We start from the raw sequence: 17,263 nt of genomic DNA on the forward strand, positions 1-17,263 counted from the left end.
AGCCAGGCAGACGCTAGATTTAGCCTTGAATGAAGCTATTTTAAAACATTTCAGCTTGTGACGTAAGATTCTCAGTAAGCATTGACAATTTGCTGAATTGCCTCTGTGAGAAATGAGAGGAGCAGAAATTCTGCCCATGTTGTGCCTGTGTGAATATTATAGTAGAGGCAGAACAAGGCCATTCAGCCCATCAAGCCTGTACTGACAACAATCCCATCAAGATCCTATCTCCGTAACCTCATATTTCCCCAGTTAATCCCTCTGACACTAAGGGGCAATTTAGCATAGCCAATCCACCATGGTGGATTACAACACCTGGGGGTCCCCGGCACTGTGAGACAGCAGTGCTAACCACCAGCCATTATGAGTGGGTGGCTCCGGATTACATCACCTTGGTCATTTTTTCCCCCCAAAATTTTTAACAAATGCAAGTCAGTGAAGGGAGATTAATGAATGAACTAGATGAATTTTGCAACAGTGAAAAATTAGTTTCAGAAATGTCACCATCTGCGGTGGTGGGATTCGAACCAGCCCTCCCCAGAACATTATTCTGGATTTACCAGCCCAACAACCGCGCCAGCGCCTCCTGTGGTCTGGAGGACGCTATTCAGCTAGAGCGCATGGGCCGCAGGCGGTGGATGGGCAGGAACCACCCGTAACAGCGTCATCATCGGGGAGTTGTGGACTACAAAGCCTGAAATACACCGGCGCCATTTTGTATGGGGTCCCGGAGAGGCCGCTGGGTGCCGCCATTGTCCAGTGGTGATGGACTACAACTCCCGTCATGCCTGGGGGCCCGGCAGCCTTGTGGGGAAGGGCACAGAGGCTGACGGGATTTGTAGTTCTCCGGCCTGTGATGAAGGATGGACGAGGCGGGGTCAGACGGGAGGGCAATAGAGAGAGGAAGCGGGGCGCCAGTGGGCAGGAAGGCAGGAGGATGAAGAAGGGTCTGGGAAAATGGCGGCTCGGCTCCCGAAGGGAAAGTTGGCTCGTCTCTCACCACCTGTTGTAAAGGGGGCGGGTGGAACTACAACAGCCCTGGTGCTTCGGGAGCGGCAGGAGGACGACGCTGGGCAAGATGGCGGCCGAACTCCCGAGGAGGCCGATAGGAGGTGTAGTCCATCCACCCTTTAGCACCAATTGGAAAGGGTGTGGGAGGAACTACAACCCCCGTGATGCTCGCTGGGAGGAGGAGACCGGGATGGGGAAGAAGGGGTTGGCAAAATGGCGGCCTAGCTTCACCGGAAGAGGCCGACGGAAGTTGTAGTCCGCCCACTCTTCGGCACCCATTGTGAAGGGGGGTGGGATGAACTACAACTCCCGTGATGCTCGCTGGGAGGGGGGAGCGAGCGGGGTGATGCAGCAGGGGTCGGCCAAAATGGCGGCCTAGCTTCACCGGAAGAGGCCGACGGAAGTTGTAGTCCGCCCACTCTTCGGCACCCATTGTGAAGGGGGGTGGGATGAACTACAACTCCCGTGATGCTCGCTGGGAGGGGGGAGCGAGCGGGGTGATGCAGCAGGGGTCGGCCAAAATGGCGGCCTAGCTTCACCGGAAGAGGCCGACGGGAGTTGTAGTCCGCCCGCTCTTCAGCACCCATTGTGGATGGCGGGAGAGGGGGGGGAGGAACTACAACCCCCATGATGCTTCGGGAGGAGGACGAAGGGGTCCCCTAAAATGGCGACATAGGGCTGCCCCAAGAGGCCGACGGGAGTTGTAGTCCGCCTGCCCATCGGCACCCATTGTGAAGGGGGTCGGGAGGAACTACAACCCCCATGATGCCTCGGGAGGAGAAGGAGGCTGGCCAAAATGGCGGCGGTGTGGAAGAGGCGGACCCAATAAATAAATAAATAAATACCGTGGGGGAGAGGGGAAGAGAAAAAAAATCCGAGACATTTCCCTGCGGTGTGGGGTATTGAGCATCCCCGGGCCGGAGGAGGAGGGGAGAGAGAGGAATGAGAGGCTGTGAAAGGGGACATTAGCGCTGACCCCCCCCCCCCCGCCAGGCGGGTGTGAATCGTCAGGGAGGCTCCGCTGCTGTTGCTGTCTCTCCGCCGCAGATTGAGCGGGATTCGGGGCCAATGGGGGTGCAAGGCTTCCAGGAGTTCATCGAGAAGCACTGCGCGGCCGCCGTGGTGCCGGTGGAGCTGCAGAAGTTGGCCCGGGCCGCCCGCCACCGGGCCTCGGGCCTGAGGCCGGGGCACTGCCCGCCTCCCCCTCCTCCTCCTCCCCAGCAGCAGCAGCAGGCCGCGCCGCCCCCCCTGCGCCTGCTGCTGGATGCCGAGAGCGGCCTGCAGCGCCTGTACGGCGGCTCCTTCACCGACTGGGTGAGCGGCGGGCAGTGGAACCAGACGCTGGCCTACCTGGCCTCACTGGCCGCCGCCTGCCGCGCCGCCGGCCTCGAGCTGGTGGTGGCCTTCGACGGCGCCCTGGCCAAGGGCCGCCTGCCCGACTGGGCCCGCCGCCAGAGCCAGGCCCGCCACAGCGCCCAGCTCGCCCTCAATCACGTCCGCAGCCGCGGCACCCCGCCGCCCCGAGTCTGGTTCGTGCCGCCGCCCTGCCTGGCCCACTGTGTCCGCCTGGCCCTGCTCCGCTTCCGCGTCAAGGTAAGGGGGACCTGGGGGGTGGGGGGGGGGGGGTGCAGTGTCAACCTGGACTGGGGTGCCACCCTTGGGTGACGGGGTGCGGGGGGGGGTGCCACCCTTGGGTGACGGGGTGCAGGGGGTGCCACCCTTGGGTGACGGGGTGCAGGGGGTGCCACCCTTGGGTGACGGGGTGCAGGGGGTGCCACCCTTGGGTGACGGGGTGCAGGGGGGTGCCACCCGTAGGTGACGGGGTGCGGGGGTGCCACCCGTGGGTGACGGGGGTGCCACCCGTGGGTGACGGGGTGCCACCCGTGGGTGACGGGGTGCCACCCGTGGGTGACGGGGTGCCACCCGTGGGTGACGGGGTGCCACCCGTGGGTGACGGGGTGCCACCCGTGGGTGACGGGGTGCCACCCGTGGGTGACGGGGTGCCACCCGTGGGTGACGGGGTGCCACCCGTGGGTGACGGGGTGCCACCCGTGGGTGACGGGGTGCCACCCGTGGGTGACGGGGTGCCACCCGTGGGTGACGGGGTGCCACCCGTGGGTGACGGGGTGCCACCCGTGGGTGACGGGGTGCCACCCGTGGGTGACGGGGTGCCACCCGTGGGTGACGGGGTGCCACCCGTGGGTGACGGGGTGCCACCCGTGGGTGACGGGGTGCCACCCGTGGGTGACGGGGTGCCACCCGTGGGTGACGGGGTGCCACCCGTGGGTGACGGGGTGCCACCCGTGGGTGACGGGGTGCCACCCGTGGGTGACGGGGTGCCACCCGTGGGTGACGGGGTGCCACCCGTGGGTGACGGGGTGCCACCCGTGGGTGACGGGGTGCCACCCGTGGGTGACGGGGTGCCACCCGTGGGTGACGGGTCACGGGGGGGTTGCCGCCCGTGGGTGACGGGGCGCACGGGGGGGGCTGCCATCCATACGTGGGAGGGTGGGGCACGGGAAGTAGAGTGCATGTTGCAGGCTCCAGGCGATAGGCTGCAAAATATTGTGTGCATGTCGTAGGGTGAAGGGGTTGAGGTGCCAACCGTAGGCAGTACAGTGTGCAAGGTGAGGGTGTCAGCTGTCAGTAGGGTGCAGGGGGTAAGGCACAGGGATAGTAGGGTGCCATTCGTAGCCAGTAAGGCATAGGCATCATAATATAGGTCATAGGCACCAGATAACAGGGTGAAGGGAGTAGGGTGCCAGTTGTAGACTCCAGGTGATGGGCCCAAGGGGTAGTTTGCAGGCAACAGGGTGTGGGTCTTGGGCACCAGGGGTGGTTAGTGTGCCAATTGTAGGCTCCAGGTAGTGAGATGCAGTAGGGTGCCAGTAATGGGAAGCAGGAAAGTTGCAAGGAGCAAATACTAGGGAGACTTTGGGTGTCGGAAGTGTGAAAGTCATCATGGAATAATAAGGTGCAGTTCTAGGGTGCAATTATGGTCAGACTTTCATTACAGTAATAGTGTGCACATTCTCGTGAGAATATGGCTGCAGTACAAGTGTGCAAAATTGGTGTGGTGATCTGGGAGGCTGTGACATGGGGGTGTTTGTAATGGTGAGTGAGATGGACACAGTAGTGAGCAACAAGCCTCTAAATATCTGGATGAGTGGGAGGAAATGTGAGCTGCCATCCTCAGTGTCCAGTGTAGAGAATTGGTTTGGGGACGGCAGGTTGGATGGAGTGTGCAGCCAGTGCAATGGTGAGGGTAGGGGTGAAATCACTGGGCATTAGAGAAGCAGACTGTGAAAAAGTGAGTAGCGAGTGTGTAAGCGACAAGGTGATCAGGATAAAACATGAGCTCCTGCCGTGTACATCCACGGTGTGATCATTCAAACATCACTTGTGTAAAACAGGGCAAGTCAAATCTGTTTAAAATGACTGAACAACAAATGATCTGTGTGCAGTAACATCAGTGTTTACTGTCAACAATAATGGTGCCGCCACCATGTGTAAAAGGAGCAATGTGAAAGCATTCCTTGACTTGAAAATAAGCGTGGAGGAACCGACATTAACTGATGGTATCGAAATATTAATCGTGTGAAAACAGCAACACAGCCTGAAGTTACTAGGTCCGATCCATCGATTGCAAAGATTGGTATATACATTTGTAAAAGCAGCACTATGCTGTTCCCCACGTTGACGAGTCAAATCTAATCCAGTCACTGTAAAATCAACATAATTGTGAAGAATATCTGTTTTAAATCCCATTCCTTGGTTGCATCATTTTCATGCGTTGAAAATATGAAATACTGTATCTAATGTACATGTCACATTTCATATATATGACACCCGTTTAAAAAAAAGTAATTAGGTTGAAATGTGTGACCATTGTTTGTGAAGTTAGTTTAGTTTGCATCTTTCTTGGGAAAATGTGCTATGTGCATAAGGAATAGTTATCTGATTTCTTGAGCAGTTGGATGTGGAATATACAATCGGTAATATGGTGTCAAAGGGTCAGCTGAATATTAATCGGCTGCCGTCAGTGGTGGTGGAGGCAAACTCAATAGGGTCTTTTAAGAGACTCCTGGATGAGTACATGGGACTTAATAGGATGGAGGGTTATAGGTCGGCCTCGAAGGTAGGGATATGTTCGGCACAACTTGTGGGGCCGAAGGGCCTGTTTTGTGCTGTAGTTTTTCTATGTTAATGGAGAAAGACTGCAGAAAGTGAGCACACAGAGATTTGGGAATTCCTGTGCGTGAGTTGACAAAAAGCTAACTGGAGTATAAAAATAAGAAAGTCTTGCTAAAACTGCATAAGGCACTAGTTAGATCATGCCTGGGAAAATTTCAGTTTATTTTATCACAAGTAGGTTAACATTTTCACCGCAATGAAGTTACTGTGAAAATCCCCTAGTCGCCACACTCCGGCGCCTGTTCGGATACACTGAGTGAGATGGACACAATAGTGAGCAACAAGCCTCTAAACATCTGGATGAGTGGGAGGAAATGTGAGCTGCCATCCTCAGTGTCCAGTGTAGAGAATTGGTTTGGGGACGGCAGGTTGGATGGAGTGTGCAGCCAGTGCAATGGTGAGGGTAGGGGTGAAATCACTGGGCAGCAGTGGGCATTGAAGAAGCAGACAGTGTGAAAAAGTGAGTAGCGAGTGTGTAAGCAACAGGGTGCAGGGGATAAAAGAATTTAGCATGACCAATGCATCCTAACCAGCACGTCTTTCGGACTGTGGGAGGAAATCAGAGCACCCGGAGGAAACCCACGCAGACACGGGGAGAACGTGCAAACTCCACACGGGCAGTGACCCAAGCTGGGAATTGAACCCGGGTCCCTGACGCTGTGAGGCAGCAGTGCTAACCCACTGTGCTGCCTTATCTAAGGAAAGATATACTGGCATTGGAGGCAATCCAGAGAAGGTTCAAGTTGACCCCGGGTGAGGAGGGATTTTCTTATGATGAAAGGTTGAGTTGGTTGCGCCTGTACTCATTGGAGTTTAGTGGAATGAGAGGTGACCTTATTGAGACCTATAGGATTCTGGAGGGGGATTGACAGGGTCGATGCTGAGAGGCTGTTTCCCCTTGTGGGAGAGTCTGGGAGCAGAGGGCGTAATCTCAGCGTAAGTGGGGGGAGGGGGGCGGTCACCCATTGGAGGCAGAAATGGGGGAGGGGGGGGGGGAATATCTTCTCCTGAGGGGAATGAGTGTGTGGAATTCTTTCCTGCAGAGAGCTCTAGAGGTTGAGTGGTTAAATATGTTCAAGGCTGAGACAGACAGATTTTTAGTCAGTGAGAGAATGACGGGTTCTGGGGATAATGTGGGAAAGTGGAGTTGAAGATTATCAGATCAGTCATGATCTCAGTGAATGTGGAGTAGACCCGATGGGCTGAATGGCCTTCATCTACTTCTATGTCTTGTGGTCTATTTGACCTCGCTAGAGTGACGAGAGCCATTCAGACTCGCTGTGTATCCCCCTCTCGTGTCCAGACAACTTGGAGGAATGTCTGACATTTTTATTCCTGGGATGGAGGTTCAGTGTTTTATGTGTCGATCTGTGCTTCTTGGCAAGTATTGATCCAAAGGCTAAACTCCCATAAATTATAATCATGCGCTGGTTAAAACATCACGTGCCTGAGTTCAGTCCAGCAAAATGTTGGTGCTGATTAATTTGGCCTGAGATTAAGTCCCTCAGTGCAGTGACCCATGTTTGTGTTAATACTGCATCATCAGCCTGGCTCATGTATGCCAGTGTAAGGCTGAATGGTTTGCTGCAGATATCGTTTAGAGTTGGGCTCCTGTCAGAATCGGGGCCGTTGATTTAGCGAGTCTATGAATCCCCTTTATACGTTTCATTCATGTGAACGTCGGGATTTTTCCAACGCCTTGCCTTGGGTGCCGGAGTGTGGTGACTGGGGGATTTTCACAGTAACTTCATTGCAGTGTTAATGTAAGCCTACTTGTGCCACCAATGAATAAACTTTAAGCGCGCACACTCGCTCGTGCAAAGCGCGCACATTCGCTCGTGCAAAGTTCACAGGGAGCATCGCCACAGTCGGCCAATCAGTTGTGTCTCATCAACAGAGCGAAAAGCAGCAGTTGTGTTAATCAAACCTTAATCTCCATTTTATGATACGTAGTGAATATAACAAGTCTTTGTGTTAGTCATAACTTAATCAGTGATTACAGTTAGTACTGTCTGTCAGCAGCCGAATGTGTGACCTTGTCCAAGTCGTGAATACTGGAATTATTTGTGGATTTGCATTCCCAGTTGCATCAATGTGCTCAATGTAATCTCTCCCTCCCAGCAGTGTTGCAAATGTATGTGTATTTAAAAACAATTACTGCACCTCTGCACTGGTCTCCAGGGACCCGGGTTCGATTCCCGGCTTGGGTCACTGTCTGTGCGGAGTCTGCACATTCTCCCCGTGTCTGCGTGGGTTTCCTCCGGGTGCTCCGGTTTCCTCCCACAGTCCGAAAGACGTGCTGGTTAGGGTGCATTGGCCGTGCTAAATTCTCCCTCGGTGTGCCCGAACAGGCGCCGGAGTGTGGCGACCAGGGGATTTTCACAGTAACTTCATTGCAGCGTTAATGTAAGCCAACTTGTGACATTGATAAATAAACTTTTTAACCTTTTTAATCTATGGAATTCAAGGGGGAGAAAGTTTAAGAAATCTCAATCTGTGCCCCCATCTAGTTTGCAATCCTCCTGCCAACAGGAACAGTGTCTCCCCCTCTTTGACTCTGTCCCAGACCCCTCTCATCATTATCTGGAAACCCCTCAAACAAATCTCCTTTCAACCTTCTCCTCTTCACGGGGAACAGTCCCCGCTTTTGCAATCCAGGGACTGAGGTCCCTCAAGCATTCTCACAAATGTTTTCCATGCACTCTCTCTCTCTCTCTCTCTAGTGCTTTCACTCCTCCTAAAGTGTCGTGCTCAGAACCGTCCGCGATGTTCCACTTGTAGATGTACCAGTGTTTTATAAAGATTCCTTGTAACTGCTTTGCTTTTTTTAGACACTTCCCCAATTAGTAAGTCCCAAAGTACTGTCAGCTTTAACTGCTCTCTCAGCCGGCCCTTTCAATATACCCTGACTCCCTTTCCCATTACCTGAAGGGACTTTTCTTCAGGTTTTGACTGCGCTTTCAGCCCCTCTCCTGATCTGATGGGGGTGGGGGGGATTGTGGGGGATGGTGGGGGGGGGGTGGGATTGTGGGGTGGGGGGATTGTGGGGGTGGTGGGATTTGGGGGGTGGGGGGGGGGATCTTCTCAATTGCCTCCTAGCTCTTGGGCATGGAAAAAGTGGCTATTAATAGCTCGAGACGCCGGGGGTCCATCCGGCAAGACTGTCTGTCGCTCTTCTGTAGCTGCATTATACAATAAATGGCAGAGTCATCAGGAGTATAGAAACACAGAGGGACCTGGGTGTGCAAGTCCACAAATCCTTGAAAGTGGCAACACAGGTGGAGAAGGTGGTGAAGAAGGCATATGGTATGCTTGCCTTTATAGGACGGGGTATAGAGTATAAAAGCTGGAGTCTGATGATGCAGCTGTATAGAACGCTGGTTAGGCCACATTTGGAGTACTGCGTCCAGTTCTGGTCGCCGCACTACCAGAAGGACGTGGAGGCATTGGAGAGAGTGCAGAGAAGGTTTACCAGGATGTTGCCTGGTATGGAGGGTCTTAGCTATGAGGAGAGATTGGGTAAACTGGGGTTGTTCTCCCTGGAAAGACGGAGAATGAGGGGAGATCTAATAGAGGTGTACAAGATTATGAAGGGCATAGATAGGGTGAACAGTGGGAAGCTTTTTCTCAGGTCGGAGGTCACGATCACGAGGGGTCACGGGCTCAAGGTGAGAGGGGCGAAGTATAACTCAGATATCAGAGGGATGTTTTTTACACAGAGGGTGGTGGGGGCCTGGAATGCGCTGCCAAGTAGGGTGGTGGAGGCAGGCACGCTGACATCGTTTAAGACTTACCTGGATAGTCACATGAGCAGCCTGGGAATGGAGGGATACAAACGATTGGTCTAGTTGGACCAAGGAGCGGCACAGGCTTGGAGGGCCGAAGGGCCTGTTTCCTGTGCTGTACTGTTCTTTGTTCTTTTTTCTTTTGCATTTTGTGCTCCCTTTTCAGGGAACCCGATGTCCACCGCTCTGCTTTTTATTCACTTGTGGGACATTGTCGTCACTGGCTGGGCCAGCATTTATTGCCCAGTCCTAGTTCCCCTTGTTCAGAGGGCAGTCAACCAGATTGCTGTGGCTCTGGAGTCACATGTAGCCATGATGTGGAGATGCCGGCGTTGGACTGGGGTAAACACAGTAAGAAGTTTAACAACACCAGGTTAAAGTCCAACAGGTTTATTTGGTAGCAAAAGCCCCACAAGCTTTCGGAGCTCCAAGCCCCTTCTTCAGGTGAGTGGGAATTCTGTTCACAGACAGAGTTTATAAAGACACAGACTCAATTTACATGAATAATGGTTGGAATGCGAATACTTACAACTAATCCAGTCTTTAAGAAACAAAACTTGATTAGTTGTAAGTATTCGCATTCCAACCATTATTCATGTAAATTGAGTCTGTGTCTTTATAAACTCTGTCTGTGAACAGAATTCCCACTCACCTGAAGAAGGGGCTTGGAGCCTCGAAAGCTTGTGTGGCTTTTGCTACCAAATAAACCTGTTGGACTTTAACCTGGTGTTGTTAAACTTCTTACTGTGGTCACATGTAGGCCAGACCGGGTGAGGACGGCAGATTTCCTTTTCCCTCGAGGACATTAAGTGAACCAGATGGGTTTTTCTGACAGTTGACAATGGTTCCATGGTCATTAGTGAATTCCTAATGAAGGGATATTATGCAGTTAAAATGTATTTATTATTGTCACAAGTCGGCTTACATTAACACAGCAATGAAGTTACTGTGAAGATCCCCCAATCGCCACACTCCGGCCCCTGTTCGGGTACACTGAGGGAGAATTTAGCACGGCCAATGCACTTAACCAGCATATCTTTCGGACTGTGGGAGGAAACCGGAGCACGCGGAGGAAACCCACGCAGACACGGGGAGAACATGCAGATTCCGCACAGACAGTGACCCAAGCTGGGAATTGAATCTGGGTCGCTGGCGCTGTGAGGCAGCAGTGCGAACCACTCTGCCACTGCAAGGATATCTCAGAAAGAGGGAATCATCAAAGTACAACTCCAAACCCAAAATACAGCATTACAGTGTTCACTCTGACACGCAGGGAGCAAAGTGCTACAGCCTCACAGGGAGAGTGTGGATAAAACAGAGTCCAGGTATCTAAACTCACCTCCAAGCCCCAAAGGTTTGATTTGATTATTGTTGTCACATGTATTAATGTACAGTGAAAAGTAATGTTTGTTGCACGCAATATAGACAAAGCATACAGTTCATAGAGTACATAGGAAAGGAGAGAGTGCAGAATGCAGTATTACAGTCATAGCTAGGGTGTAGAGAAAGATCAACTTAATATAAGGTAGGCCCATTCAAAAGTCTGATGGCAGCAGGGAAGAAGCTGTTATTGAGTCGGTTGGTGAGTGTTCTCAGACTTTTGTATCTTTTTCCCGATGGAGGAAGGTGGAAGAGAGAATGCCCGGGGTGTGTGGGATCCTTGATTACGCTGGCTGCTTTTCCCGAGACAGCAGGAACTGTAGCGTGTGTCAATGGATGGGAGGCTGGTTTGCGTGATGGACTGGGCTACGTTCACGATCCTTTGTAGTTTCTTGCTGTCTTGGACAGAGCAGGGGCCATACCAAGCTGTGACACATCCGGAAAGAATGCTTTCTATGGTGCATCTGTAAAAACATTGGTGAGAGTCGTAGCTGGCATGGCAAATTTCCTTAATCTCCTGAGAAAGTGGAGGTGTTGATGAGCTTTCTTAACTATAGTGTCAGTGGAGGGACCAGGATGGGTTACCTTCCATTAGGGAGACCTAAACGTGGAATGTCGTCTCCACATCTTCCAAGTCTGAATTTTCAAAGTTGCTACTCTTATCAAGCAACCAAAGAAAGTAAGGGATATTGCCACGGGGCAAAGAAGAACCAATCGGCCAAGGATTCTTGCATTGCGCTTGGGCTCACGACAAAACCGGCCTTGCTGATCTCCAGGCACAGCGGAGGTGCTGCTCAATCCCCACTGGACAATTTAACCCATTTCCCTACCAACCGGAAGGAGAAGAATTGTCAAGGTAGGGTATCCCGGGAAAAGATACAATCCTCCCGACAAGGTGAGGAAGAGCCTGTTGGAATAATTCGGAGCCTATATCAGCACCGCTCTGGCCCGGATAACAAAAGGAAACCTTGGGGAGAAACAAACATCAGGATAAGACCACAGACACAAGACGTGCTTTGACAGTGCACACTCTCGAGGGTGCTCCGCTTTCCTCCCACAGTCTGAAAGACATGCTGGTTAGGGTGCATTGGCTATGCTAAATTCTCCCTCGGTGTGCCCAAACAGGCGCCGGAGTGTGGCGACTAGGGGATTTTCACTGTAACTTCATTGCAGTGTTAATGTAAGCCTACTTGTGACATTAATAAATAAGCTAAACTAAGGAGAGTTTTCCAGAAGTCCCCAAAAGAGGGAGTACAGTGAAGGTTTACCAGGCTGATTCCTGGGATGGCAGGTCTGTCATATGAGGAGAGACTAAGCCGGTTAGGATTATATTCACTGAAGTTGTGAAGACTGAGAGGGAATCGTACAGAAACGTATAAAATTCTAACAGGATTCGACAGGGTAGATTCAGAAAGAATGTTCCCGATGGTGGGGGGAGTCCAGAACTAGGGGTCATAGTTTGAGGATAAGGGGTAAACCTTTTAGAACTGAGGTGAGGAGAAATTTCTTCACCCAGAGGGTGGTGAATGTGTGGAATTCACTCCCACAGAAAGTAGTTGAGGCCAAAACGTTGTGATTTCAAGAAGAAATTAGATATCGCTCTTGGGGCTAAAGGGATCGAGGGATATGGGGGCGAGGGGGGATCAGGATATTGAATTTGATGATCAGCCATGATCACAATGCAAACTCGGGGCCGAATGCCTATCCCTGCTTCTAGTTTCTATGTAAAAGGGGATATCTCGCGGGAGGACAGCCTGCTCCCTCATCTAGTATATTCTCCGCACGTTCAGGGAATACAGTAGTGATTGCCCCAACCTACCCAGCCAATACAAACATTGAACAACAGCACAGTAAAAAGGCAGGGTCGACAGGCCAGGAGTATTCACGCCTGGGCTTAAAACAAAGCCAACTTCCTCTATCTCCAGTCACACAGGATTCCACCCATTTTCCCCTCCCTGTCAAGGAAACAGGAGCAGGAGTCGTCCAGACATCCAGGGTTGGGATATCTCCTCACCAAGCAGGATGATGTGCTCACCTTACATTCCAGGAGCTGGAGGCACCGGGAACAATAGCACTCCGTCTTTTCCAAGATACATGATCTGACTGTGCCCTCACAGGAGAACAACAAGGATTCTTTAACCCCAAAATACAAAAAAGAAACGCGATACCCATTAGTTCTAAAGGGGGTTTTCCCTGAAGAAGCAACATTTTAATTGAATAATAGAAGTTGCATTTTGAGTTTTGTCTTTGATACAGCGAGATGGGCCTTTCACCCTGCAACTCTCAATTTGATTTATTATTGTCAGATGTACTGGGATACAGTGAAAAGTATTGTTTCCTGTGCGCTATATAGACACAGCATACCGTTTATAGAGTACATAGGGGAGAAGGAAAGGAGAGAGTGCAGAATGTAGTGTTACAGTCATAGCTAGGGTATAGAGAAAGATCAACTTAATGCAAGGTAGGTCCATTCAAAAATCTGATGGCAGCAGGGAAGAAGCTGTTCTCGAGTCGGTTGGTACGTGATCTCAGACTTTTGTATCTTTCCTGACGGAAGAAGGTGGAAGAGAGAATGTCCGGGGTGTGTGGGATCCTTAATTATGCTGTTGCTTTGCCGAGGCAGCGGGAAGTGTAGACAGAGTCAATGGATGGGAGGCTGGTTTGAGTGATGGATTGGGCTTCATTCACGACCTTTTGCAGTTTCTTGCGGTCTTGGGCAGAGCAGGAGCTCCAGACCAAGCTGTGATACAACCAGAAAGAATGCTTTCTATGGTGCATCTGTAACAGTTGGTGAGACGTGCCAAATTTCCTTAGCCTCCTGAGAAAGTAGAGCCGTTGAGAGATTATGAGCACTTGCGTGTTGGACCCTGTTGTCTCAGGTGTTGGTGGAGCCACTGCCTCTTCGTGACATTGCTTAATTGTCCGCTGCCATGTGTGACTGATTAATAAGACGGAGGAGCAGAAGTGGGCCATTCAGCCCATCGAGCCTGCTGCGCCTATCTGAGGTAGACAGGTTTTTAATCGGTAATGGAATCGAGGGCTTTAGGGATAAGGCGGGAAAGTGAAGTTGAGAATTATCGCATCAGTTACTATCTCATTGAATGGCGGAGCAGAATCAATGGGCCAAATGGCCTCCTTTTGCTGCTACATCTTATGGCCATTCAGTGCGAAGACGGGACTGTTGTGAAAGTGGAACTGCACAGCTTTGTCGAAAGCGTGCCTCTTTGGTTGTTTAGCGTGTCCGGTCTAACAGATTAGAAGAAGACTATTAGACCCATCAGGTTTGAACCAACTCCAGCAAAGAGCTCATCCCATTCCCTCTGCTTTTCCTACCCCCGCACTCCCCCCATCACAAGCATTGTAACAATTCCCTTTTTTTCCTAAGGCTGTTCTTGACCCTGTATCCACTATCTCAGCAAGTTCATTCCCCCACGCCCTCCCCTCCAGCTCAGAGCCGGGAATATCAGGAGCGGTGCAGGGCGGAACCATGACACGATGCTGAGAGCACCCACACAGTCCTTCCAGCTTCCTCAGCCATTCAGCTGTTCCAGCTCGAGTGTTCTCGTCAACCCCTGTGAGAAACGCTGCCCAGTCAGGCCCAATCTGTGCCATGTTTCTGCTTGATGTGATCATGCCCTGTGCAGTACACCTGCTGTTCTGATGGAGATGAGGCTCAAATGGATCTGTTTGCTGTTTAGAAAGAGGTATCACTGTCTCCTCTTTAACTGCAGCCCATTAAGTCTAAAGTCCATCCCTCGGACTTCACTCATGAACCCCTCTATTAGATTCCAGTCTGTAACTCTCTCCCCGAGTATCTGTTATTCTATATATAAACCACCCCGAACCCCTCGATTAGATTCCAGTCTGTAACTCACTCCCGGGCATCTGTTATTCTATATATAAATCACCCCGAACCCCTCGATTAGATTCCAGTCTGGAACTCACTCCCGGGTATCTGTTATTCTATATATAAACCACCCCGAACCCCTCGACCAGATTCCAGTCTGTAACTCACTCCTGGGTATCTGTTACTTTATATATGCAGTAAGATGTCTCACAACACCAGGTTAAAGTCCAACAGGTTTATTTGCAATCACCAGCTTTTGGAGCGCTGCTCTTTGATCAGGTGAGTCACTCCCAACTTTCCCAAACCTCTGGCTTATCACTAATCTTTGCCACACTGTATATTTTTTTCTTTCAGTTTAATACTGTCCTTAACTTCCATGGTTGATTTATCCCCTTTCTAGAATCCTCCTTCCTCACTCGCATATATCATTGATGTGAGTCATGAAGTATTTTCATCAACGTTTGCCATTTCTGATCAACTGTCTTTTCTGCTACACCTCTTACCCAGTCCACACGAACCAACTCTCCACGTTCATTCACAAATACCCTGATTTAACCTCAGCACAGTTTAAACAGTGACAGACCCGCCCCACCAGTACTGTACCCCAGTGTTCTAGTGACAGACCCGTCCCCACCAGTACTGTACCCCCAGTGTTATACAGTGACAGACCCGTCCCCACCAGTACTGTACCCCCAGTGTTATACAGTGACAGACCCGTCCCCACCAGTACTGTACCCCAGTGTTATACAGTGACAGACCCGTCCCCACCAGTACTGTACCCCAGTGTTATACAGTGACAGACCCGCCCCCACCAGTACTGTACCCCAGTGTTATACAGTGACAGACCCGTCCCCACCAGTACTGTACCCCAGTGTTATACAGTGACAGACCCGTCCCCACCAGTACTGTACCCCAGTGTTATACAGTGACAGACCCATCCCCACCAGTACTGTACCCCAGTGTTATACAGTGACAGACCCGTCCCCACCAGTACTGTACCCCCGTGTTATACAGTGACAGACCCATCCGCACCAGTACTGTACCCCAGTGTTATACCGTGACAGACCCGTCCCCACCAGTACTGTACCCCCAGTGTTATACAGTGACAGACCCGTCCCCACCAGTACTGTATCCCCAGTGTTATACAGCGACAGACCCGTACCCACCAGTACTGTACCCCAGTGTTATACAGTGACAGACCCGTCCCCACCAGTACTGTACCCCAGTGTTATACAGTGACAGACCCATCCCCACCAGTACTGTACCCCAGTGTTATACAGTGACAGACCCATCCCCACCAGTACTGTACCCCAGTGTTATACAGTGACAGACCCATCCCCACCAGTACTGTATCCCCAGTGTTATACAGTGACAGACCCGTCCCCAGCAGTACTGTACCCCAGTGTTATACCGTGACAGACCCGTCCCCACCAGTACTGTACCCCCAGTGTTATACAGTGACAGACCCGTCCCCACCAGTACTGTATCCCCAGTGTTATACAGCGACAGACCCGTACCCACCAGTACTGTACCCCAGTGTTATACAGTGACAGACCCGTCCCCACCAGTACTGTACCCCATTGTTATACAGTGACAGACCCATCCCTACCAGTACTGTACCCCAGTGTTATACAGTGACAGACCCATCCCCACCAGTACTGTACCCCAGTGTTATACAGTGACAGACCCATCCCCACCAGTACTGTATCCCCAGTGTTATACAGTGACAGACCCGTCCCCAGCAGTACTGTACCCCCAGTGTTATACAGCGACAGACCCGTCCTCACCAGTACTGTATCCCCAGTGTTATACAGCGACAGACCCATCCCCACCAGTACTGTATCCCCAGTGTTATACAGTGACAGACCCGTCCCCAGCAGTACTGTACCCCCAGTGTTATACAGCGACAGACCCGTCCCCACCAGTACTGTATCCCCAGTGTTATACAGTGACAGACCCATCCCCACCAGTACTGTACCCCCAGTGTTATACAGCGACAGACCCGTCCCCAGCAGTACTGTATCCCCAGTGTTATACAGTGACACAACTGTTTCCAGCTGTTGATGGTACAGTCAGGATTGTGGCCAGCACACTGGGAACACTGAGTAAATAGTGCTTGTTTTCTTTGTTGTCCGGCTGCTGGCTGTGCCGTGGAGTGCTCTCGGGGGGGAGAGCTGCAGGTTATTTTTAGCTGCTGGCTGGTTGGCAGTGTTCATGGTTGTGTGAATGGGGTGTGTCGTGTCATGAATGTTCAGTTCACAGCACCTGGTGTTCTATCTGCATCTCGCTAACGGGCACAGGAGGTTTTGTGCTGAGTCGGAACACGTTGGCACGTCCAGTGTGCCTGTTGAGGGACTGGGGGGTGGGTGCCATGACTGGCCTGTGGATTGAGTCTTGGGGGGGCGGGGGGGCATCATCCAGACTGACATTCCACTGTTGCACTGAGGGTGAGCTGCACTGTCTAAAGTGTCGCCTGGAGTGGCACGGTGACACAGTGCTTTGTACCACTGCCTCACAGCGCCAGGGACCCGGGTTCGATTCCTGGCTTGGGTCACTGTCTGTGCACGTTCTCCCTGTGTCTGCGTGGGTTTCCTCCGGGTGCTCTGGGTTTTCCCCCCACAGTCCGAAAGACGTGCCGGTTCGGGTGCACTGGTGGTGCTAAATTCTTCCTCCAGGTGCTGGAGTGTGGCGACTAGGGGATTCTCACAGTAACTTCATTGCAGTGTTAATGTAAGCCTACTTGTGACACTAATACTTGAAGTGGAGGATATTTCATCGCACTCCTGACTTGTGCCTTGTATTGATGGGGACATCATTCCACACACAACTCCCACTCACCTGAGGAAGGGGCTTGGGGCTCCGAAAGCTTGTGTGGCTTTTGCTAATAAAATAAACCTGTTGGACTTTAACCTGGTGTTGTTAAACTTCTTATTGTGCCTTGTATACAGGACAGTCAGGAGGTAAGTTATTTGCTGTAGGATTCCCAGCCTCTGATCTGTTTTTGTCGCCAATGGTAAAGGAGGCGGGGCAGTGCTGGTTTTGAAAA

General features: G+C 51.6%; 1 protein-coding gene across 1 annotated transcript in view; it reads left to right on the plus strand.

Annotated features, from left to right (window-relative positions):
* The first annotated feature begins 1,801 nt into the window (after positions 1 to 1,801).
* Positions 1,802 to 17,263, plus strand: part of LOC144488270 (constitutive coactivator of PPAR-gamma-like protein 2) — a 53,376-nt gene continuing 37,914 nt past the window's right edge. The window contains 1 exon segment of the mRNA XM_078206312.1: positions 1,802 to 2,604. Within this exon segment, the coding sequence (XP_078062438.1) occupies positions 2,080 to 2,604 (525 nt within the window). The 5' untranslated portion in view covers positions 1,802 to 2,079.

Source organism: Mustelus asterias, unplaced genomic scaffold, assembly GCF_964213995.1.
Source record: "Mustelus asterias unplaced genomic scaffold, sMusAst1.hap1.1 HAP1_SCAFFOLD_1430, whole genome shotgun sequence".
In the NCBI taxonomy this organism is placed as follows: Eukaryota; Metazoa; Chordata; class Chondrichthyes; order Carcharhiniformes; family Triakidae; genus Mustelus; species Mustelus asterias.